At 37.3% G+C, this 23782-nt stretch overlaps 1 protein-coding gene across 3 annotated transcripts in view; it reads left to right on the forward strand.

The window, feature by feature from the left end:
* kif20bb (kinesin family member 20Bb) overlaps positions 1-23782 on the forward strand; it is a 59445-nt gene that overhangs the window by 16397 nt on the left and 19266 nt on the right. For 2 of the 3 annotated variants that reach the window (XM_052027633.1, XM_052027635.1), the window contains exons 13-24: positions 316-585; positions 3808-3947; positions 4894-5041; positions 6122-6356; positions 8555-8610; positions 10290-10394; positions 16100-16250; positions 17188-18430; positions 19546-19684; positions 21093-21215; positions 21957-22094; positions 22395-22506. In XM_052027633.1, the coding sequence (XP_051883593.1) occupies positions 316-585; positions 3808-3947; positions 4894-5041; positions 6122-6356; positions 8555-8610; positions 10290-10394; positions 16100-16250; positions 17188-18430; positions 19546-19684; positions 21093-21215; positions 21957-22094; positions 22395-22506 (2860 nt within the window). The remainder of the gene's footprint in view (positions 1-315; positions 586-3807; positions 3948-4893; positions 5042-6121; positions 6357-8554; positions 8611-10289; positions 10395-16099; positions 16251-17187; positions 18431-19545; positions 19685-21092; positions 21216-21956; positions 22095-22394; positions 22507-23782) is intronic. The other variant, XM_052027634.1, reaches the window with a different exon arrangement.

The raw sequence follows: 23782 nt of genomic DNA on the forward strand, positions 1-23782 counted from the left end.
ACAGTTATTATTTTCCAGGTTTTGATGAAGGAATTTTTTATTGTAGCTGCACAATGTTCCAAAGTATTTTTTTTCCATTGGGAAATGAATCTGGGGAACATGAGTCTTGAGTTGCTCAATTCTCTGTCCCACTCTAACAACTGATTCTGTCTCCTATACTGTGACAATGACTTGCCATAAACTTGGAAGCGCATCTCCTCTAAGCATGTTATTGCCAGAAGGACTTGTAAATTAAACAATTTTGGATAAACTGTCTAAAATATTTTATTTTGGCAAAATACAGGATTCCTTATTGAATAGATATTTTTTTTGTAGATTCTCCTTGATTGTTCAAAATTTCGTCCTGCCCATTTGGTTCCAAAAAGATCAGCCAGAGCTCTTTCGCTGATTATCAATAATGCTGAAACTGACTCCTCTTTGGTGAAAAGAGAAACAATCTCTTGGGATGCGAGTCTTGAGAATCTTGTTGAAATGGAGGAAGGAGATTCGGAGGCAATTGACGTAACTGATGTAAAGGAGGAGGAGGAAGAAGAAGAAGAAGAGGAGGAGGAGGAGAATATAGTAATAAGAAAAAGCAATTATGAGGTAAATACATTGCATTTTTCCATGTTGCTACAAAACTGAAAAGAATTTTGTGCTGTGTGTAATCTTAAATGAATTGAAGATAACTTTGCTCAAAGCTCCATAACAGCATGACATTATATCTCTAAATGGAGGTTGTTGAAATGGTTTTGTTTATTACATTGATAACTAATTTGATATACTCCAGATAACAGTAGTTACTGAATTTAATATGCACTAGAAAGAAAACACAGCAATTAATCCATTAAATGTAAATTAGCAGGTGGTATTTCCAGTCATCAACACACTGGTGGTTCATGATGTATGCTGATGCCAATGTCCCATTACCTGTGACTTGTGGTTTCATGTCTTTTTCAGCCTTTTTATCAATAGAAGGTCTGTGCACGCTAAACAGTGTGCAAAATGACCAAGCTGCAAGAGCTCTAATTGTTGGTCCATTGCCTTAAGCTTTGGTTGAAACAGGTCCAGGGTCTTTATTTGTAAGATTCCGGTTTTTTCTTTGAATATGAAAATCTGCTGCCTGGCCCTCCTAAAGTAGGGATCTATAGAGGTCAACCTCAGGCTTGTGGATGGTTCCTTTTGGAGTTCAGCAATTAATGTTGGGGGTAGAATGGGAAGAAATCAGTATTTCAGCCAACTGTTATTTGTGAGGGGGCACGACCAGGGGAATTAAGAGATGGCGAGGATGTAGGTCAGAATGTCCTGACAGTCAAGGGATGTTATGGGGGTTTTGGAGTGGATGGCGGGAGTAGTTTTAGTGCAATTGGGTCTTGAATGACAATATTTATATCCTTGCAAGCATATCAAGTAGATTCTGTGTGTATAAATGTATATTGCCTTAGGGGTGGGTGCCCAGTAGCAAGAATTCCCAGGACATGGTGGTCCTAGTTTCTTTGCATTGCTCCAGAAGGAGTATTCACTTCATCACATGCAGCTTGGCAGGGCAATAGTGAATGATCCTGAAATGGTTAATATTGTGTTTCATTCATGAAAAATTTTTTTTGGTTGCTTAATGCTGAAAAAAGTGCTCTGCAATTGTCTTTGCCTGTGTTTGTATTTTACAAGGCTGTTTGGAAACGTGTGTCTGCCTGGTGTATATGAATGTAATTTTACATTGAAATGATTCTTATTGTTAATTACATATCATTGGAACCACCTAGTGAATATAGCATATCTCTGAAATGTATGGTTTTGTTCTCCAAGTAAAGCTGATAACTGAGTCTCTTTTGGATTTAGTATAATGGACTGACTATTGGTGTTGAGAGAGGTTCCAGATCATTTGCAGTAGAGAAAAGAATCTGAACATTACCTTTGCATGCCAGAATAATCTTGGAACTGCAAGCAGTTCTGGAAAATATGTATAGCCATGTAGTCTATTATTTCATCTGCTAGATTTGATGACGAATGGCTAAAGTAGAGAGTTGTGGACGCAGCTCAGCACATCACAGAATCAAGCCTCCCCTCCATGAATTCTGTCTATACTACTCTCTGCCTCAGTAGAGCAGCTAGCATGAAGACCCCAGCCACCCCAGACATTCTCTCTTCTCCCCCTCCCAGCAGGCAGAAGATATAAAAGCCTGAGGGCATGTACCACCAGGCTCAAGGACAGCTTCTATCCCATGGTTATAAGAATATTGAACTGTTCCCTTGTACAATAAGATGGACTCTTAACCCCACAATCTATCTTGTTATGACTGTGCACTTTCTCTGTAGCTGTGACACTTTACTCTGCATTCTGTATTGTGTTACCTTGTACTACCTCAATGTACTGTGTAATGAATTGATCTGTATGAATGGTATGCAAGACAAGTTTTTCACTGTAACTATGACAATATTCCAATACCAAAGAGATATCCCTGGGCTGGGAGGAGCTGTGCAAATAGAAGGGGAGAAAGCAGCTTCCATCACATCCAACAGGTGGAGATGAGAGCATATAAGATCAGATTGGTCTGCCAAGACATGCAGCAGGTGCTGCCAGTCCCCAGCATTGGCCCACACTTGCTGTACTGGCCAGGTGTGGATCCGGGCCCCACATCTTGGCACTGAGTTGTTGTACCACTTGCTCACTCTGCTCCACCCAACAGCAGCTCAAATATCATTTGTTCCATATTAAGCCATGGGGCAATTCATTGCTAGGGAGTGCCACTGGAGGGCAGGGGTTTGTGCCAAGTTCCTGGCACAGCAATGTGCAGCATGAGCAGATGTCTTTCTTAGAGTACAGTAAAGTTTGAATCAGTGAATGTTCATATTGAAGGATTAAGAGCATCATTTCACAGGGTAATGTTAAGCAGGATACCAGTATACTTTCCCATTGCTCAACACCATCACTACAAAGCAGATGCTTAATTGGCTCTCAACCCATCATCTAAATTTTCATTTTGGCCTCTGCTGACCCAGTGGCTGCAATGTCTGCCATCTGCAAAATTCACTGCAGTTACTTGTCTTGGCTATACTGACATCAGTTCCAAAATCTTTGTGCTCTACTATTGGGAATGATGAGGGCAGCAAATAAGATATCACTTGCAGGTTGTTCTCAGAGTCGTGCACTATCCTGACTTGGAAACAAATCACCATTCCTTCATTGTCATGGGTTCAAAAATCTAAAATGTACTGCCGCAATGTATTTCATTGAGGATACCTTCACCATAAACACTGCAACAGTTTAATAAGTCAGCTTGCTATTCTCTTTTAATAAGCTATTACAATCAGGCACTGATGTCTGTATTTAAAGTAAATTTAGAAAAATATCAAAGCAAAAAACTGTGGATGCTGAAAATTTGAAATTCAAAATACAGAAATATGCAGTAGCTATGGTGAGAAAAACAGCATTAACATTTCAGGCTAATGGCATTTTATCAGAACTGAAGTTAGAAATAGTTTTAATTTGCAGGGAAGAGGCAGTGGTGGAGAATAAGGGATTGCCTGTTAGCCTCTCTTAGTCTCCACCCTATCATTTATTCTCTGCACTGCTTCCTCGTTCCTTGCAATTCCTGGCCTTGATTTCTAACTTTTCACTTCTGATGATGGATCATTGCCATGAAACATTCATCCTGTTGCCCTCTACACAGATACTTTGCAAATTTGCACAAATACTGCAGTTCATCAGGATTTTGTGCTGTTTTGATGGCATTTTCCACATTATACTTTTTAAATGTTTCAGAGTTAGATAATAGAAATGTTCTCATTCTTTGAATTTGAATATGCTGTTCTTTTTTAAATATGTAGAAATTGCTCGTTTATATACAAGATCTGAAAAACAAGGTTATTGAGGAAAAGAAAGAAAAGGTGATCTTGGAAAAGAAAATCCGTGAAGAAGTTTGCCAAGAAATGGAAAAATTCATGTCTCAGTTTGAAAATGATTTAAGGTATATTCTTGGGTAATTTTAATGAAAATAATCATGTTCAGAGTTCCGAAAATGTAATTTTGAAAGGTAACAATTTTTAGTTGTTAAGATTGTGAAATAAACCTTTTAAGAAATAACATTGGTAACTTTTGACATGAAGTAACTGCCACCCACTGCTTTCATCTCCTTCATGTCTGTAACTATGACCACTAAAAAGCCAGAGGGATCTGACATTAAAAAAATCAAGGTTTCAGCTTTACTGCTTAATGTAAATATGTTAAATAATTGCCTGCTCCTGGGTACTTCATTGCTTAAATGCAAAAGAACATCAGATATTAGAACATTAAGTGGTCTTATGAGCCAAGTTGAGTGTCTTTTTTTTTTGCATATCCTAGTCAATGCAAAAGTAACTAGAGTTAATTGTTTTGGAATTGTCCCAATTTAAGAGAACTCCTCCAGTGAATATCAACAACAAACCAAACTTGCATTATCATTATAGATTTTAAGTCAGTTGTGTTTCCCAAGTGGTTAAAGGGTGTACTTCCTGTCGCTTGTTTGTTATTTTTTGACCTTTCCATCTTTTTAATCATTGAGTCAAATATAATGACCTGTTTAAATGGCACCATTAACAAACTAAATGTCTTAAAGCCACATCTGTGCAGATGGTCAAGGAGAAATTTTAATATCAAGAGACAGTGAGACTGATGCTATTTCAGATATAATGGATAGATCCTCATGCTTATTGTATACCTTATCCACATTTTGCACTTTTTTTCCTTCGTCTCTCTAAACCAATATAAATGCCAATCTGCCCACTTTTTTCACTTCATAAGAGCCTGTACCAAAACTTAACCTTTATTAATATTCTCTACAGGTGAAACATTGTCCTGCTGTGCTTTTCTGGCACTTGTTAAATAGAATTTCATTATATTTGCTTTTCATTTGGATTGTCACCTTTTTTTTCCAGTGAACGTGCAAAGGAAGATAGCAGATTAACAGAAGATAGAATTGAAAAACGCAATTCTATATTTCAAACTTTAGTCAAGACGTATGTTGCTATTGACCAAAATGAGAATTCTGTTTCTGAAGTATGTACCGAACCAGAAATTGGTCAGGTGGGTGTGTTTAAGTTTTCAGTTGAAACTATAATTTGAGATACTCATCTGTACTCCTGAGAAACAACATTCAGAGATGTCATCGTGTACATTTGCTTTTGCCTCTGTCAGTGCTTGGATTACCCCTAATGCCATGGTTTCATAAAACAAGTTTTCAGTTTCTGTAATCAACCTAATGAATTTTCTGAACCATCTCCAAGACAAGCATAACACTCCTTGCACAAGAAGACCTCTAAAGCCCTGTACTGTTGTAACAAGACTTCCGCACTTTAAATCCTGCCACCCTCATTTTGAAGGCCAATGTTTCATTTGCTTTCCTTATCACTTGCTGCTCCTGCGTGCTGACTGTTTCGTGTACTCTGATGCCCAGATATCTCCCTGTGAAGCAGGATTCTGTGCTCTCTCTCCAATTAAACAATGTTCTGCTTTTCTATTCTTTCTACCAAAATGGGATATCCTCAAATTTCATTATATTACACTCCATCTGATAAATTTTTACCCATTTAATCTATCTATCTCCCTTTGCAGACATTTTATATTGTCCTCACAACTTGCTTACCCAGAATCTTATCACAGATTTAGTTACAGTACTTTTGGTCTCCATCTTTGTCATTTATTAAACATTGTAAGTAGCTGAGGCCCCAGTGCTAAGCATTAGTAATGACCCTCTTTGGTCTACACACTTTGCAGCCCTCAGGACTCCATATTGAATTTGATCAATTTCAGAGAACCATCTCAGCAGTTCTGATTTAAGGACATTTATCTGTGATATTGGCTGAGTTTTTATCTCCACAGTTGCTGCCTGATCTGTCAAGTATTTCCAGCACTTCCTTTTGTTTCACTTTTCCAGACCATTGCATTCTCCATCTCTCAGTTCTAGTGTTGTTTTGTTTCCTGTCAGCTGCCTTCCTTTATCTTTGTTTACACTCCTCTGGAGATATTTAAAAATAGAACAACATTGAAAAACATCTATTCCAAAGTCTTTAATCATATGATGAAAAAGTAAATTTGGGCATTTAGCCAGCATGCCATTAACATTTCCAGTAGTGATTTTTGTTTTTCTCTCATTTACAATGCTAGTTGTGCAAACCACCAACTTTATCAAAACAGAGTCTGGTTAATACTAATGTTATGGGATACATCAAGTCCTTGGAGCCAGACGTTGCTGAAATCAAGAAGCAAGCTGAAATAATCCATCACCATCTAGTATCTGCCCCAGATCCTCAGGAAACTATTGCACAACTGGAAACTAATTTAGCTTGTGTCATTCAAGAGCTTAACCAAACCAAAGAAGTATTGAATAAGAACACTGCTGGTAAGTCGCAGTGAAAATAGTATTGTGCTCTAATTATAAAACATTGTTGTTTTCAAGTTTTATTTAATGCTACAATAGTATTGTATTTTACTTGGGTAAATGTAACTGAAGTTATTAAACTGAGCAATATAAAAAAGTTGTAGCATAGGACTAGTCATTTTTGTAATTATGACAAAGTCCAGATGTGTATGTTGTTTACCTGGTACAGTGATAAAAAATATCTCTGAACAACTGATGGGGAATTTGGAAAAGGGGAGAGATTAAATTGTTTTAGGCCATGCTGGGACTAACAGCATAGGATTGAAAAGGAAGGATGTCATGCTAAGGAAAAATTAGAAATGGCAACTCTATTCTTTTGTAGGATTAATCAGTGCACATTTGTAGAGTCAGTGCTACTAACCACTAACACAATGTGGAATGGAAAAATTTAAAAACAATATTAGCAGCCCAAAATTAGATATTTACAAGATGATGTGAGCCATCAGCAACAACAGAATTGTTTTTCACAACAATAAATAAACTCATGGTCAGAGCATATCCTTCACTCTTCCATTAGGGGTATCATGATAGTTCAGTGAAGGTTGTAATAGATCCTGCCAGGGCCAAAGACAGGCATAACTAAAAACAAAGTACAACTTGGCTAAAGCAGCATGTGATGGCCAATGGTAAGTGACCTCAAGCAACAGATCAGATGCCGTTCTGCCACATCTTGTCATTAATCATGTTGGACAATTAATTATCTCATGGGAGGAGGCTTCAAGAGCATCCCTATCCCTATTAGTCGTCTTAGCTCAACATGCAAGTGCAGGGGAAGCTGAAGCATTTGTAACATCTTCAGGAAAAAAATACAAAGTGAATGATCTGTTTTGGGCTTTTTCCTGAGGTCCCCACCATCATAAAACAGTGACCAGCCAACTTGATGCAGTCTAGGTGATATTAAGAAATCGCTGAGAATACTGAATACAGCAAAGGATATGGCACCAAATAACTTTTGCAGATGTAATGCTGAAGACTTGTGCTCCAGATTAAGTTGTCTCCAGTCAAATTGTTTCTTTACAATACACTAGATTTACCCAACAATGTGGAAAATTTTCCAGGCATGTCCCATCCACTATAATATGCATCTAGTCTGGATAATTCTTGCCCCACCAGTGTATCCTTTTTTCAGTAAAGTGATGGAAATTGTAATACACAGTACTGTTAAGTGGTATAATGGCAGCTCACTAATAAGCTACTCACACACGTTCTTTCTGTTGGTTTGGATTTTGCTGGGACCGGTATGCTTTGGACCTTGTTATAACCTTGGTACAAAAGTGTCACACTTCAGAGGATTACTGCACTTGTAGTAAAATTTGACTGAGGAACCTCTTGTAAAATTGAACTATATGGAAAGAGTGGAACAACTGTCTGGAATGATACCACACACAAAGGAAGATAATTATAGTTGTTGGAGGTTGATCATCTCAGCCCAAATACATCAATACATGGCAATGCTAGGCCCAACCATGTTCAGCTGCTTTGTCAGTGATGTTGATTCCACCATGCAGACATATATGGGGTCTTCCATGATGGTTATACAAAAGTCAATTTTATATGCAACTCCTCAGAAAATGAAGTATGCTGGCAAACCAGCATGTATCAAAATCTAAATGGCATTCAGGCATGTGTTAGTAAATTTAGCTCATTTGTTATACAATGAGTATACCCAACAAGTGAGTTTGATTACCTACATTCTACAACCTAAGTGCCGGATGGCAAGCTGGGAGTATCTTGTAGGATTTTATTTTCATTATTTTTATTCCCCCCTAGGTGGGTCAACCTTGCCTTTTTACCTCAAATTTTTTTGGGCTGGTGTAGTTTAATATCAATACTTGTTTGGCTGGCCATTTAGTTGGTCTTGGGTCATGAGCAAGTTGAATTCCCAAAGTTGCTGAAATATAGATGCTCAGGCACACATTCAAAGACTAAAGAAAGGAGTTTTTGTAACTTGAAGCCTCAGTTACTTTGAACATTAGCCATTAATTCACTTTACTTGTATCACGAATTCCTATTTGGTCAATTTTGGTGCAGTTTTTTCTTTTGGAAATTAACTGTAATGATTGTTTAGGATGCCAGTGCTTTAATGTCTTTTTTCTTCCTAAACTATCAGACCTTATGTGTGGGTCTACACACTTAATGTTCTTGTTTTTAAATTTCAGAATTGGAGATGTATAAAACAACTCGAGTTGAGAGAAAATCAGATGAAGCCCATAAGGTGATTATTTTAACATTATTTGAAGACTTGATGTGCACCATATTCTCAAGTTCAAACTTGTTTCTATTTAAGAGCTAGTGCAGACACCACCTGTATTACGCAAGGGTTCCATTCCTGAAACTATCTGTAAGCCAATTTCTCTCAGCAATGTCTGCGTTTAATAGCTACCCATATCATGTGCACATACAATACCACATACACTTGGTATAATTTCATTCAATAGTCACCCTAACACTACCCATAATTAAACTTGTGGAATATATACTGTATCCAATCATTAATGAATACCATGAAAACATTTTATTATTATTGCTGCTACCTTGAAAAATGCTTTTATTAAAAAAAAATGGTAGAATTTGCATAAAATCAATTTTTTGTAAATCAGGGCAATCGTAAGTGGGGGATCTCCTGTGCTCTGCTTTGGCATTTTACTTTACAAGAGCTCTTTGAGAATCAAATTTAAAAACAGCAATTTGCATTTCATTTCCTGTCAAAGGATTTCATTGTTAACATCTCAAGAGTTTAAGTAATAGTAAGCTAGTCAGATTTGTTGCCTTGTTCTGTATGAATTTTTAGTTCTGTGCCACTTTTTAATGGCACCCTTGGCCTCTTTTTCTTTCCCCATAGTGTGGCATTATCTTTAGTCTAATGTAGAGATGATAAATTATGTTTGTAATGTGGCTTGTTTTTGAAATATGCTAATTATATTTGCAGATTGATTAATTTAACTGCAGTCATTAATACCAGGGCAAATGTGGCACCATGAAAAATTACTCAAGTAGTGAGGTGATTGAGCAGTTAAACCATTTTGACTCGATAATGTTAACAAGATGCAGATAATTCATAGTTGTTTTGAGCATCAATGTAGAATTTTCAATATATTTTCAGAAAATCCAAAAAAACTGGATCTCTTTCCACAGAGGCTGCCTAACCTGCTGAGTGTTTTAGGTGTTTTCTATTTTTATTTAAGATTGCCTGCATCTGCAGTTTTCTTTTGATTTTCAACATTTGAAAGAATATCAGTTAAAAGTTTTGTAAAGCATGATGGTTGCTGGAACTAAAATGGAGATCAGCAAAAAATCTGGTAGCTATTTTCACCAAGTATTTTTATTTGTTGAAAGTATTTTTAAATGACAGTGAAATTATAAAGAAAACTGTTTACTGTACAAAGCTTGTCTCAGAGGTGTGAATAAAGTTAATAATTGCAGAACAAAGGGAAATTGAGTGGAATATGAATGATTTTTGAAGTTTGATGTTTAGAGATGACCAATTGTGCATCCAAGGTCTGTTGGCCTGACTTTGGGTATTACTGATGCATGATTTGTTGTTACTTCAGGGTGGGTATTTGGTCTTTTACTTTTCTACCATCTTTCTGTCATCCATGGATCACAGCTTGGCCTTTGTATGTGAGCTGCTTTCTGTTTTAAATGTTCTGAATAATTGTAAGAGCTAAACCTGTATTTTGTAAAGGAAGCCTTAATTCGCTTAGTTATGGTAAGGTAAAGTTGAGAAGTTATACTTGGGTTAACTTTTATACTGCTTTCTGCTAGGCTGTTTTATTTTGCAACTGCCAATATTCCAATGGCAGATGTATTAGATTTCTCTCTGTAATAACACAGGGTATTAGTAAAAAAAAAAATTGTTTTGACCTACTTTTGTTTCTTTAAAAAAATGCATAGGATGTAGAAATCCAAAAATTGATGGATGAATTGATTCTCAAGGATGCCGATCTGAATAAAGTGAAAAACCTGCTTGCCGTTTATGAAGAAAGAATGGAAGATTATGTGAGTTTCTAATTAGTTTTAAAAGAATATTATGGGACATTTGGTCTGTTTAATATGAAGATTTTTGTACTTCATATTAGTAATCAAGAACTCTGACAAATTTTAAGACTTTCAAGTCAAGCTCTCTGCCTTTGTTTGAACTTAAGGTACTTTGTCTTTATTGATTTTCAGATGTTTTGGACTTAGCAATGGTTTTCTTTTTGCTGGGCTTTTGTCTAATCAAATATCAATACTGAGCCCCAGCCCCATAAGGTGATGAGGTTTGCATTGGCTTCCTTGTTCAACCATCACTTCTGTTTTTTTTCCTTTCTTTTTTTCTGTTCTAATTGTTTGCTTTTGTGTCTGCCCCTTTGTTTGCACTTCATGTGACACATCTGCCCACTTCCTGAAACACATTTGACCCTTACCAATTTTTTCCGATGCACCATAGAAAGCATCCTATCTGGATGCATCACGGCTTGGTATAGCAACTGCTCTGCCCGTGACCGCAAGAAACTGCAGAGAGTTGTGGACACAGCTCAGCATATCATGGAAGCCAGCCTCCCCTTCATGGGCTCTGTCTATACTTCTTGCTGCCTCAGTAAAGCAGCCTGCATAATCAAAGACCCCACCCACTCCGGACATCCTCTCTTCTCCCCACTCCCATTGGGCAGAAGATACAAAAGCCTGAAAGCATGTCCCACCAGGGTCAAATGTTATAAAACAATTGAATGGTCACCTAGTACGATAAGATAGACTCTTGACCTCACAATCTACCTCCTTATGACCTTGCACCTTATTGTCTACCTGCACTGTACTTTCTCTGTAGCTGTTACACTTTATTCTGCATTCTGTTATTGTTTTACCTTGCACTAACTTAATGCAGTGTGTAATGAATTGATCTGTATGAACAGTATGCAAAAGAAGTTTTTCTCTGTACATGTGACAATAATATTCCAATTCCAAAACACTTGGTGAAGACTGTGCTGGAAGATAGTGGTCATCCAGCTTAGAGACTCTGGAGTTAAAGCAACTGGCAAACACTTTATTTTAAAACCTTGAAGTTTTCGATCCAGATTGAATGGAACTGTACCAGTCTTGTTTAGAAATTTAAAGACCAGTCAAAGGTCCTGGTCTAGAAATTCAACTGCAGAGTGCTATTTATTTAGTGTTTATTTCGGTGCCATGTTTGGAAAATGCATGCTGAATTGAGTGAAACATGAAGATTTTTTCAGGCTGCTTTGAGTTGCTCAGTAAATTGGACTGGACACCTCAGTGCTCTTACAAGTCGGTCAGTATTTAATTGTCAGACCCTCGTCAACTGACGTTGTGTTGTCCTTGGAATGACCATCGTTGGTTAGTCCAATGCAACAGACTTTTATAGCATAGAATTGGACAGGCACCCCAGAAAGGCAAGTCTCACACTTGCCTTCTACATTTCTGTTTCTTTTTCTTTCCACCGTGGTACCAATCTAACTAGCCATCTTTCATTCCCTTGCCTTTTGCTCAATACCTTGATAGCTCTGATTACCCTGCTCTCAGTCTTATTGACCCATCCACAATGAATCAGCTGCTTCCTCAGACAAAACTCTGCATAACATCCAGCTCGGTAGCTCCTGTTTCCAACCTGAAACATCAGCTATCCCTTTGCCTCCCCTCCAGTTTCTCACTGCAGGGGTTCCTCACGGCTGCATCCTAATCTTGACGATCTTCAGCTGCTTCATCGATAACCTTGCTTCCAGCTTGAGAACAGAAGTGCTTTCTGGGTCCATGACCTCTACCACCAAGAAGGACAAGGACAGGAGGCGCATGGGAACACCACCACTTGCAGGTTCTCCTCCAGGTTTTTGAAGTATATTGTATGATTCAGTCCAAATACTGGAACCCTCCAACAGTCTTCACCAGAATGACTCTGTTGTATAGCAGTGATTGCAAAAGGTGCCATGAACCTGTGCATCTAAGAACAGAACAGTAAAGTATGGGACAGGCCATTCAGCCCACAATGTTGTGCCGATCTTGATGCCAATTTATACTAAGTGTCCTCTTCCTGTGTGTCATCCATATCCCTTCATTCCTTTCATATTCATGTGTTTATATAAAAGCCTCTTAAACTCTACCAAACTGACTGCTATCACTACTACCCCTGGTAACCCATTCCAGGCACCTACCACTCTGTTTTCTCTTTAAAAAAACTTGCCCTTCATCACCTTTAAACTCTCCTCCCCACACCCCGCCCCCCCCCCCACCCCCCCCACCCCCCGACCTTAAAAACACGTTCTCTGGTGTTTGACATTTCTATCCTGGGGAAAAGATCCTATCTGTCTACCCTATCAATGCATTTCATAATTTTAAAAACCTGTCAGGTCTCCCCTCAGCCTCTGTTTTGGGGAGAACAATCCAAGTTTGTCCAACCTTTCCTTGAAGCTCATACCCTCTAATCCAGGCAGCATCCTGGTAAACATCTTCTGCGCCCTCTCCACAGTCTCTACATCCTTCCTATAATGGGGTGACCAAACTGCACACAATACTCCAAATGCAGTCTGACTAAAGTTTTATATAGCTGCAGCATGACTGACTTTTATACTCAACACCCTTATCAATGAAGGCAAGCATTCCATATGCCGCCTTTACCACCTTATCCACTTGCATAGCCACTTTCAGTGAACTATGGACCTGGACCAGGATCCCTCGGCACCTTAATGCTATTAAGGGGCCTACCATATACTGTATACTTTCTCCTTTCATTTGACCTCCCAGAGTGCAATACCTCTCACTTGCGTGGATTAAACCCATCTGCCACTTCTCTACCCATATCTGTAACTGATCTATTTTGTACTGTATTCTTTGATAGTCCTTTACACTGTCCACAACTCCACCAATCTTGGTGTCATTTGCAAACTTGCTAATCCATCCATCTACATTTTCATACAAATCATTGATATAGATCACAAACAGCAGAGCTCCCAGCACCAATCCTTGTGGAACACCACTGGTCACGGCCTTCCACCCCTACTTTGTCGTCTATAGGCAAGCTGATTCTGAATCCAAACTCTCAATCCACCCTGGATTCCATGCATCTTTATCTTCTGAATCAACCTACCATGAGCAGAAATTAAAGGCTATTGACAATTATCTTAGCTAAGGCTATATTTTAGTAATATCTCCCATGCCTTTCTAGGTGCAAACATTCCCAGTTTCTATTGTGTGTTATCTTCAGGTCGTGATCTAATTCCAGCTATTAATTATAAAATAGTACTGCAAATAATGTACCATCTAAACTAGTCACTTTTGAGAATTATTCCACGTCACCTGAAGTTCTACTGTTTTCAACTATCACATACTGCATTGACATTGTACTACATTAATGCTTGGCTTGTGTCAAAGTGCAGCCAATTTACTTTTCTACTAGCTTGATTCTGCTTTCAGACATCATTCACAGTTTTTTTTTGGGCATGACCTTAGAAGGTGTATTTTTAATATTATAATTAGATTGTTGTCAGATGGTAGTTATTGTAAGTAGAGTGCAGTCTGGCAGATCACAAAATCAAATGTTTTGCAGTTTTGTGCTTGGTCTTCAGTTAATCAGTTTCCACTTTGCCAGCCATTCGCACCTAATCTGTCTAATCTCAAACTGTGTTGCATATATCAAAATTGCTTATGTTTCTTATCAAAATAGTCTTTCAATGATGTGTTCAGCAGGTATTAACAATGTTGTTTACATTCATCTCCATATTTGGATAGCATTATGCCTGATTAATTTGCAATGTATAAGGGTCATATTGATATGGGCTGTGATGCTTCTAATCTCCTTCACTTGTTTATTTTAAATAATTTGAAAATCAAGGTCCCCTTTTCTTTCACTTTTGGGTTGCCACTTCCAAATTATAAAGTCAGGAATATACAATCTGTGTGTGTGTGTGTATGTTTGTATATATATTTTCTACAGCTGTTGTGCTCTGGTATTTCTGTATTTCTCCTGGACAGTGATCTTCAGGATGTTGCCTATAATTCCCTATTGTTTTTCTTTCTTGAAGGTGAAAAGTTCCATAGAATCATAAACGCAAGGATGAAAAAAGGGTTCTTTTGGCCCACCTTGTCCATGCCAACCGTGATGCCTGTCTATCGCTAATCTCATTTGTTGCATTAGACCCACATCCCTCCATGCTTTTCCTATCCAAGTACTTGTCTAAACTCCTTTTAAATGTTGTAACTGTATCTGCTTCCACCACCTCTTCTGGCAACCTGTTCCAAATATTCACCACCCTCGGTATGGAGAAACTTAGCCCTTGGGTCTTTTAAATTTCTCCCCTTTTGGTTGACTTGTAACTGCAAATCTACTTCAATGAGTTTAGAGCTTCCTATCTTGTATTTTATTATATTGTAACTGCTTATTTTCAATTGTCATAGTCGTACAGCATGCAAACAAGCCCTTCAGCTCAATTAGTCCATGCTGACCAAGATGCCCATCCAAGCTAGTCCCATTTGCCAGTGCCTATAACCTTCTAAACGTTTCCTATCGTGGACCTGTCCAACTGTCTTTTAAAAGTTGTTATTGTACCTGACTCAACCACTTTCTCTGGCAGCTCATTCTACATACATACTGCCCTTTGTGTTTGCAAATAAAGTTGCCCCTCAAGTTCCTTTTAAATCTTTTCCTTCTCACCATAAACCTATGCCCTCTAGTTCTTGATTCCCCAACCCTGGGGAAAAGACTGAGTGCCTTCTCCCTATCTATGCCCCTCATGAATTCATACATCTCCATAAGATCACCTCTCAGTCTACTATGTTCCAAGAAAAGTCCCTTGGCTGCAATATTTGCTTGCTTCCACTCTGGTTCTGAGATCAGTGTTGGACCTGTAGATTCTACCATAGGAATAGCAAGAGAATCCTTACGGACAGATCAGTAGCTTGTGAGGTGGTATGCTTCTCGCACATAGAGTCCATGTTCTTACTACCTTCTGACAAGCTCCTTCTCCACTTTTAAGTGATCATGGACTAGGGGTTCCCAGGAGTCTGTGGGACATTGTAATTTTTCAAGGAGACTTCAATATCTTTGAATCTTTGCCCCTGTCCACCTCTGACGGTACTTAGAATAGTGTGTCTGATTTGGGAGTCTGATATCAGCCATGTGAACGCCTTGTCCTGTCCTGCCCAATAGTTTACTGAGTACAATTAGGGCTTTGCTGCTGTAGATCTCTGCCTGAGAGAACATGCTGATATTAGCTTGCCTATTCTTCCAGTGGACCTGGATGGTCATATTATAGCTGTCCACTGGGGTGTAATTATAGAAAAAGGCATTTTGTGCTGTAGAAGCTGGGCAAATCATCTTGCATGATTCCAGGCTGAATCCAAGATGAAGAAATAGATCCTTTGCAATCATGTAAGATTGTCTCTCTCAGGTTATTATCTTTGGAGACTAAATTATGTTTGAAGAGTAATTGATAATATTTTGACTGTCATCAGTGTAAAAATACTTCATTGAAGATGTTCATGATTCTTTGTTATTCTCTTGAAATCAAATTTCAAATATCTTTTTTCTCTTTTTTTTTAATGTAAAACACTTTTTGAATAATTGTTTCTTTTCCTGAATATATCAAAGTTAAACATATGGCCTTGGTATGCAATATAAAAATCAGTTTTTTTTTAGCTTTTCTATTTAGCTTTGTCTTTTAGAAAAGGCTGTAATGTGATATTGTGGTATTTTAAATGTTTTTCCTTGTACTTAGAGCAAAACTATGGAAAGCATTCAAGGAATGTTGGAAACCTGTGGTAGAACTGAAGATTCATACAATAAACCAATGGAAAATCCTTCAATGATAAATAGAAAACGTACTTATGAAAATTGTCAACAGGAAGATGAACCACCTTCCAAGAAAGGTAGCGCTTTCGTTTGGCGTTAAAATTGAGCCGCAAACTGATGCAAAGAATTGATGGTTCAGTATTTGATAAATGTCTCGGGCTGCAGAAGAGTATGTTTTGCATAAATCTACAAATCTTCAAGTCTATAAATTACATTTTGTTTTCAATGATTTTTTCTGAAGAATTTGTGCACAGGGTTCTCCTGAACTCAGATTTTTTAAAAAAACCAAACACATTTAATTGTTGGATTGCCAAAAATAGCCTTTTATTTTAATTTCTATGGACCTGGCTAACTTAATTAATAGAGAATGCTACTCTGGGTACCAGATATTTACTTTATTGAAGTCTGCAATAATACAAGTTGTTTTTTGTCAATCAATCAATGGACCCCCAGAAGTTGCTAAACCCATTTATCTTTTAGGTGTCATGATGGATTTGCATGCAATTTCTGAATGTAATTTTGATGAACTGGCCAGGACACCTAGAAACATAGAAAAAACCCCTATTGTTACTTATCTGTCAACTAATTTTCAATCCAGGCCAATACATTACCCCCGTATCATGTGCTTTAATTCTGCATACTAACGTCTTATATGGAACTTTTATCGAAAGCTTTCTGAAAATCCAAGTACACTACGCTGACAGGTTCACTCGTACCTATTCTACCAGTTATATCCTCAAAAACAATTATCAGGTTTCTAGTGGGATCATTTTGGATATGGGAGTTTGAAATAATAGCATGTTATGTATAGTCAGTCCATTATGCATACACTAGTAGTAGCACAATTTTTTTGAAAAAGCTTTGCTTTGTTACTGCTTTGGCTTTTAATTGTCCTTATTTCAATCTGCAGTACAATATTATAAAGGTACTGCCTTGATGCATGGAATGTTTACACCACCATACCCATTTTTATTTAGCAACTAAGATGTTTGAACCTTTTTTTCCTTCTCATAGGTTCATTTGACAAAGATCTATACAAATGCACAGGCATGAAAACTCTTGAACAGAAAGTTGAAGGGATGAGAAATGAATTAACCAATAAAGAGAGTGCAGTAATAACATTAAATGAAGAAATACGGAATTTGAAGGATCAGTTAGCTTTATCCCAAGAGAATCTTGACAATGAGAAAATCTTAAAAGACGAATTGAATCAATGCATTGAAGGGCTCCAGTTGGAACTAACTTCTTCAGCTGAGACAGTTTCCAAACTAACGGAACAGATTGGAAACCAAAATTCAAATTACGAAAAACTAGTACTTGAGCTTAAATTTGAGAAAGAATTAAATGTGCAACACTCTCAAAAAACTAAACAGCTCCAGACAGAGATCGAATTGAGTAGGCATGAAGTTACACAGAGAGAACTACAAAATAAAGCGCTGGAAGATAAAATAAGCATGCTAAGTGATTTCCAGAAGGAATCAGAATTGAATGCTATAGAACTGAAATGTACCAAGGACCTCCTGGAAAATGAAAAGAGAGAATCTCTAAAGAAAATGACAGAAATTGAATCTCTGCAGAAACAACTATCTATACTTGCTCAAGAACTAGATGAGGCAAAGGCTGTGGTGCAAAGACGAGACAGTGGTCATTTCCATAAGACTATTGAAAAACTGCAGAAAGAATGTGAGGCTGTAGTTAAAATGTCATCTCAAAAAAGCCAGCAAATTCAAGAATTAAATGAAGAGCTCGAGTCCTTGAAGAAGCAAAATGCAGACCTTCAGACCAAATGTACTGAACTGGAAGCAAATGAAACCACAACTCAGATCTTGCTTCAGGAAAAAGATGCCAAACTTCAAGAGTTGAAAGCAAATTTTAAAGAGACTGAAGATAAGTTGCAAGCTCTAATGCAAAGCAAAGAATATATTGCAGATCTTGAGAAAGAGATTGAAAATTATCAACATATAATGGAAGCTCGAGAGTTGGAAATCTCAAAGAATAAAACCAATTTAACCAGATTTGAAGAGCAATTGAAAGAGAGGGAGAGATGCATTGCTGATCTGCAAAATAATTTAAAATGCATGGAAAAGAAATTTCTTGACTCAGACAAATGTGTTGACGATCTTAAACTAAATCTAAAATCTCAGGAGGTTAGATTTGAGAAAGAAGTTTTACAGGCCCAAGATAATTGGCATGCTGCAAAAGAGACTTTATCTAAGAAGGAAGGAGAACTGGAGAGCAAACGTCTTGAATTTAATAAGTGAGTATTTGAAATGCATTACATGGCAAATATACAGAGTTCTACAAGTGATCATCCAAGTCTCACGAATGGCTTATTGATAAAAGAATACATTCCTTTGCAACAACAAGTGTGTTGGTACAATAAAATTGCTACTAAATTTTAAGTTGTGATTAAATGATCTGATCCATAGAACCATAGAAAACGGGCCATTTGGCCCTTCTAGTCTGTGCCGAAACATTATTCTGCTAGTCCCATTTACCTGCCCTCAGCCCATACCCCTCCAGGCCCCTCTCTCGTCCATGTATTGCTTCTATTGTAGTTTCAAAGTTTGTTTTCATATGGAGACCTGCTCTTGATAGATATTGATTAATTAATGATCAAGTCTGTACAAAATTGAAATTTATGCTTTTGTTACTGAATTGACAATAAGTACAGTGATTACAACTGCTATTAATGCATGACTAACCTGGAAGGGAAATATGGAAAACCAACTTTGAACAAAGTTGTTTTTGTGATATGTATTCATACTTTTTTTTTAAAAACCCCACATACATAGAAAGGAGACTTGTGCATTGTGAAGCAGTGATATTAGCAAAAATTGGCAAAATTGCAAGATCTATAAGATTCAAGTGTGCAAAACCTTTATCTGGAGATCTTTGTTCAAATGTCTACAAATTGATAGTGTAAAAAGATTAAAAAATTAAAGACGTTACTGAAACTCAGTCTAATCTTAAGTCTTTGTTTTCATTTTTAAGAATTTAACTTCCTTTTTAGCTAACAGCCAAGGCACAGTATTGGCAACAACGTAGCATATTCATTCCATTCTGTACTGATGCATCAGTTTGAATTGAATTCACAACCTGCAGAATCTGCTATGAGTGTTTCCATTAAGCTATCCTGACACCTCAAAATTTGCACTTTACATAAAGTTGAATGTAACCTTGCTGTTTAACAGCTTGATCTGAATGATATTTAAGTTGAAATTTCTTTTGATCATTTTGTACTCCCACTATACAAATGTCAAGTGTATATGTTGTTAGGCCTGGAATGGGTTGGCTAGACCTAAAATTCTGCTTTTTGTTGCCACAATTTCTTAAACTTGGTAATAAAAAAATATCTTTGCTGTACCAAAGGCTGAGAAATGAACTTTCTGAAAATGCCTCAAAATGTCAAAGATTGGCAGTTGACCTGCAGAGGAAAGATGAAGAGTACAGAGAACTCAAGGAAAAATATGTAGATGCCAAGAAACAAATGCAACAGGTTGAGACAGAGGTGAGTCTAATAGTTAACGATTAAACAAGAAGTCTGCTGGAAACCTGAAATGTGCATTCAAGGTGCTGGAAATGCATAGTTTCAGTAAAGAGTAAAGACTTAAAAATGATGTGTAGAAGTGAAATAAAATAATGGTTTGAATGGCCATGCAGATTGCATCGTTAAATGTGTAATTACTGATTTCTTGATGTACAGAGAAGTTATAATTTTATTCTGCTGCCATGAGCCTTTTTTGCACCAGCTTTCCGAGAGTTTTGTCCATCAGGTTGCTTTAATTTTGAGATGTCTATTGTGGTTTGTTCCAAAGGGGTTTGACTTTAGTGACTATTAACTCAAGTAAGGTGACTGCTAAGATGAAATTCTTTCATGGTTTTGCTTACTGGTCTGCAAAGCTAATGCACCAGAATTTGCTGCCAGCAGGGGGCTACTCACATTCAATGCTGATCTATGTGCTAGGTATTTATTTATATTTTTGTTGTCCTACTATTGTCAATTTGTACTCTGAAACTGAACTAATCCCTACTGGTGAGGCCCTAAAAGGCACAGAGGCCTTGTGTAATGTAATGGTGCTACTTGTTTGGTTGGAATGGAGAAGTGACACTCAAAACTGCTGAATCCCTGACACTCAGCTAAGCCATGACTCTCCTCTTTGTCAGCCATCAAAGTTGTCAAAATCATTTCTGTATGGCTCTGTCATTCACAAACTAAAAATTGATCAAATATTGACTTTCTAAATGTATTAGAAATTGAATATAACCTAACTACGAGTTGAACACATAATTGAACTTAAACTAAATGGGCTTAGTTAAACTTTTTTTAATGTAGTATTTAATACTATTTTGCCATTTGCTTTCCTCTATTCAGATGCATTGAGTTGCTGCTCCTATGTTAGATTTACCTTGGGATAAGGTTAATGGACATTTTTCCCTGTGTTGGGAAAGTTTTCATTGAATTACTGGGCTGTTTGAGGAATCCAATGTTGGACCACAGTCGAGAAATTGACAGCAAAGAGCAATCAGCAAGTTTGCCACTTGTGTTGAAATTTGGGGTCATTTGATGCAGAGAAAAATGTTGATATGTAGATCTTGTGATATTTCCTGGGAAATCAAAAACTTGACAGAGCAGAATGGAACATGAGCCTATGTAGTCAGTAAACATGCAGTGATGAAGCTGGGGCTTAAAACTGCAAAGAGGAAGAAAAGTGGGGCAATATCTTTGGACTGGTATTATTAAAGAGAAATGAGTGGTTAAAGTAAAACATTTAAGACAAATGTTTAAAAGGCCAATATTTAGAGTTATGATGAAAGGTTATTGATCTGAAATGTTAACACTTTCTCTCATCAGAGGCTGCCTGACCTGAACATTTGGCATTCTATTTCAATTTTGGCATTTCTCCCCAAATTTTCAGATTTCCACAAAGCGGGAAGAAGAAAAATCTCTGAGACACAAAGTATCTGAACTTGAGAGAATAAAAAAACAAATAACTCAGGAGCTTGAGACTAAAGAGCGAATGATTCAACAATATAAACAGGTATGTTTGGTTTAAATAAATAGCTGTTCTGAAAGCTGAGATACAAGTATATCCAAAGCATAGATACATTTTTAGAATACAAAAGAATTGAAGGATATTGGGATGTTAGGAAAGTGGAATCGAACAGGATCGGCCAAGATCATATTGGAATGATGGAGTAGGTGAAGGAAAACTGGGACTGACTTAAAAATTCAATCTGTTTATTGGGTTCTCACCATCAGAAATACACAAGCAGAAATCTAGTTAGAAAACGATCTTCATTTCAATCTGCCCTTTTTACTCGAGCAACATGGAGGTTATATTAACTCAATTTTCTCGAAGTTTCAGACCCATTTTGATTCTTGAGGCATAAAGTGAATTGAGCCTTGTCTGTCTTTCATCATGCCTTAAATATAGTGTTTTCCTCAAAGCTTTGCCAAGATTGCTCTAGCCTACTTATATACTCGTACGTTCTTGCAAAACAGTCACTGAGAAGGTGTCAAAACACACAAACACTTGTGCCTTTCTTTTGTTTTGAAGACCTCATTCCATACATCGATTTTGGCCTACTGCACATGAAGTTATGTTCTCTTCCCATAGTTTTTTATGCCCCCACCACCCAGTTATATGATAACAATATTTAGTAAGTCTATGGTAATATCCATGGTTGCATCATGTTAGTAGCTCAATATTTTGCAAATGTTATTGTAAATACTGTGCAGAAGGTTTCTAAATTACGAACTATATATCTTACGATTTTAGGTGTGCCAGAACGAAGACGACTTGAAGAAGAAGGTAGAAATGTTAATGATCACCTTAAATGAGAAAGACACTGCTTTAAGAAAACTGGAAAAGTTCTTGGAAGAGATTAAAACTCGACACCAAGTGAGCGAGCAGCAGGTTAGTGTAGTCTCAGAATTTCCAGAGCTAAGTAAGTAACCAATATTCAGTTTAAGGATTTAAATATTAAGCCTTTGTCAGAGGAGGGGTGTGGTGGAGGGGGGACATGGGAAGTATTAAATTTGTTATTTTAATTATCAAGTCATTACCTATTTCTTAATCCTACTAATTGCAGTAACAAAGTTATTTGCTGGAAGTATCTAAAATTTATAGAAAATATAATCAGATTTCATACGTTTTCCTTAAATATATTCCTTGGTTGTTAACATAACAAAACACATTTCTTTGATTTCTATAAAGTGCTTTGACACACAGGGCTCAAATGAAGAAAATAAGCCAACACCTGACCCATGCGTCGTGCCAGCTGGTAAAGTAGAAGAAACTATAGGTCTTCTGCAGACTACTTACAAAGGTATTTAAAGAAATCAAATATAATTGGGATTTTTACAACACTTGCTTTATTCAGATACTAATGATTTATGAATGCAATTTCTTTTTTAGCTTAGGGAACTTGGTTTAAATGTTTGGAAGACTCTGATTTCACTTTAAACAATACATTTGTTGTGAATGATTGCATCACCATCTTAACCTTGATAGCAACCTGGCTGAGGGATAATGACACCTTACCTCTTTAACAAATCCTCTTCACCTGGTTGCCTGACTTTTCTAATGGTGGGGTGGCTCTTATTACCAAATGGTCCCCTATTTGTCCCTGCACCTTTCTGACAAAATCCTCCCCTTTGGGACTCTTACTTTGAGAGATAGCAAAATGGAACAATTAAAGTACTCGCTGTCTACCCCCTATCCAGTACCGTAAAACTTTCTCATTGGTTCTTCCATTTTACAACAGTGATTTTACAACCATGGTAATTTCCATTTCCACCTTGAATCATAGTGTTCACTCTTCTGACTTCACTGCCCATCTTCCCTGGATCTCTCCTCGTACATAAACTTGCAAATCACTTTTCATAGCCCCCTTCCTCCTGCCCCTTTGGCTTTGGTATCTTGTAGGGACTCATTACTTGGTTTTGTGTGTGATTGACTCCTTCAATTACCACCTTGTATCACTCTAGTCCTCCCAACCCATCTGCCTCTGGAAAAAGAATACTTCTAATTAATTTAAACCACTCTCAATTCCAATTGTCTTAACTTTTGACCATCTGTTCACAATGGCAACTTTCAACCTCTGCACCCATACCCTCAACTTATCTTTAATACCCAAGCTTCCATTAAAAGCCATTACTTATCTCTGCTGTTCCCATGTTGCAGTCCTCATCTTTGCTTCCTTAAGTCCAAGGGCTGCACACTTAAAGGCTCACCTTATAAATAGTTCAGTAATTCCTTCCTTAACAATAAGCATTATTTGACACATTCCCCAGTTGCATAACACTATACCAACTTCAATCACTCATTCCTCTTCAAATTCATTGAATATATTGGACCCTCCCAAATCCATGCCTATTTTTCCCAAAACTCTCCATCCTTTGTAACAATGGTAATTTCTACAATTACATCATGCGCTTCATGACCAGTCTGCAGCTTTTGACAAGGTTGACAATACCACCCTCCTTCAATGCCTCTGTGTGCCCTTTGATCTGAATGGGAATGATTCAATTCTATCTAGTTGTAGTCAAAGAAATATCTGCAAATCTTCTTTGAGCTCTCCTCAATTTCATCCATTCCTGACT

The sequence above is a fragment of the Pristis pectinata genome, chromosome 12 (assembly GCF_009764475.1).
Source record: "Pristis pectinata isolate sPriPec2 chromosome 12, sPriPec2.1.pri, whole genome shotgun sequence".
Lineage (NCBI taxonomy): Eukaryota > Metazoa > Chordata > Chondrichthyes > Rhinopristiformes > Pristidae > Pristis > Pristis pectinata.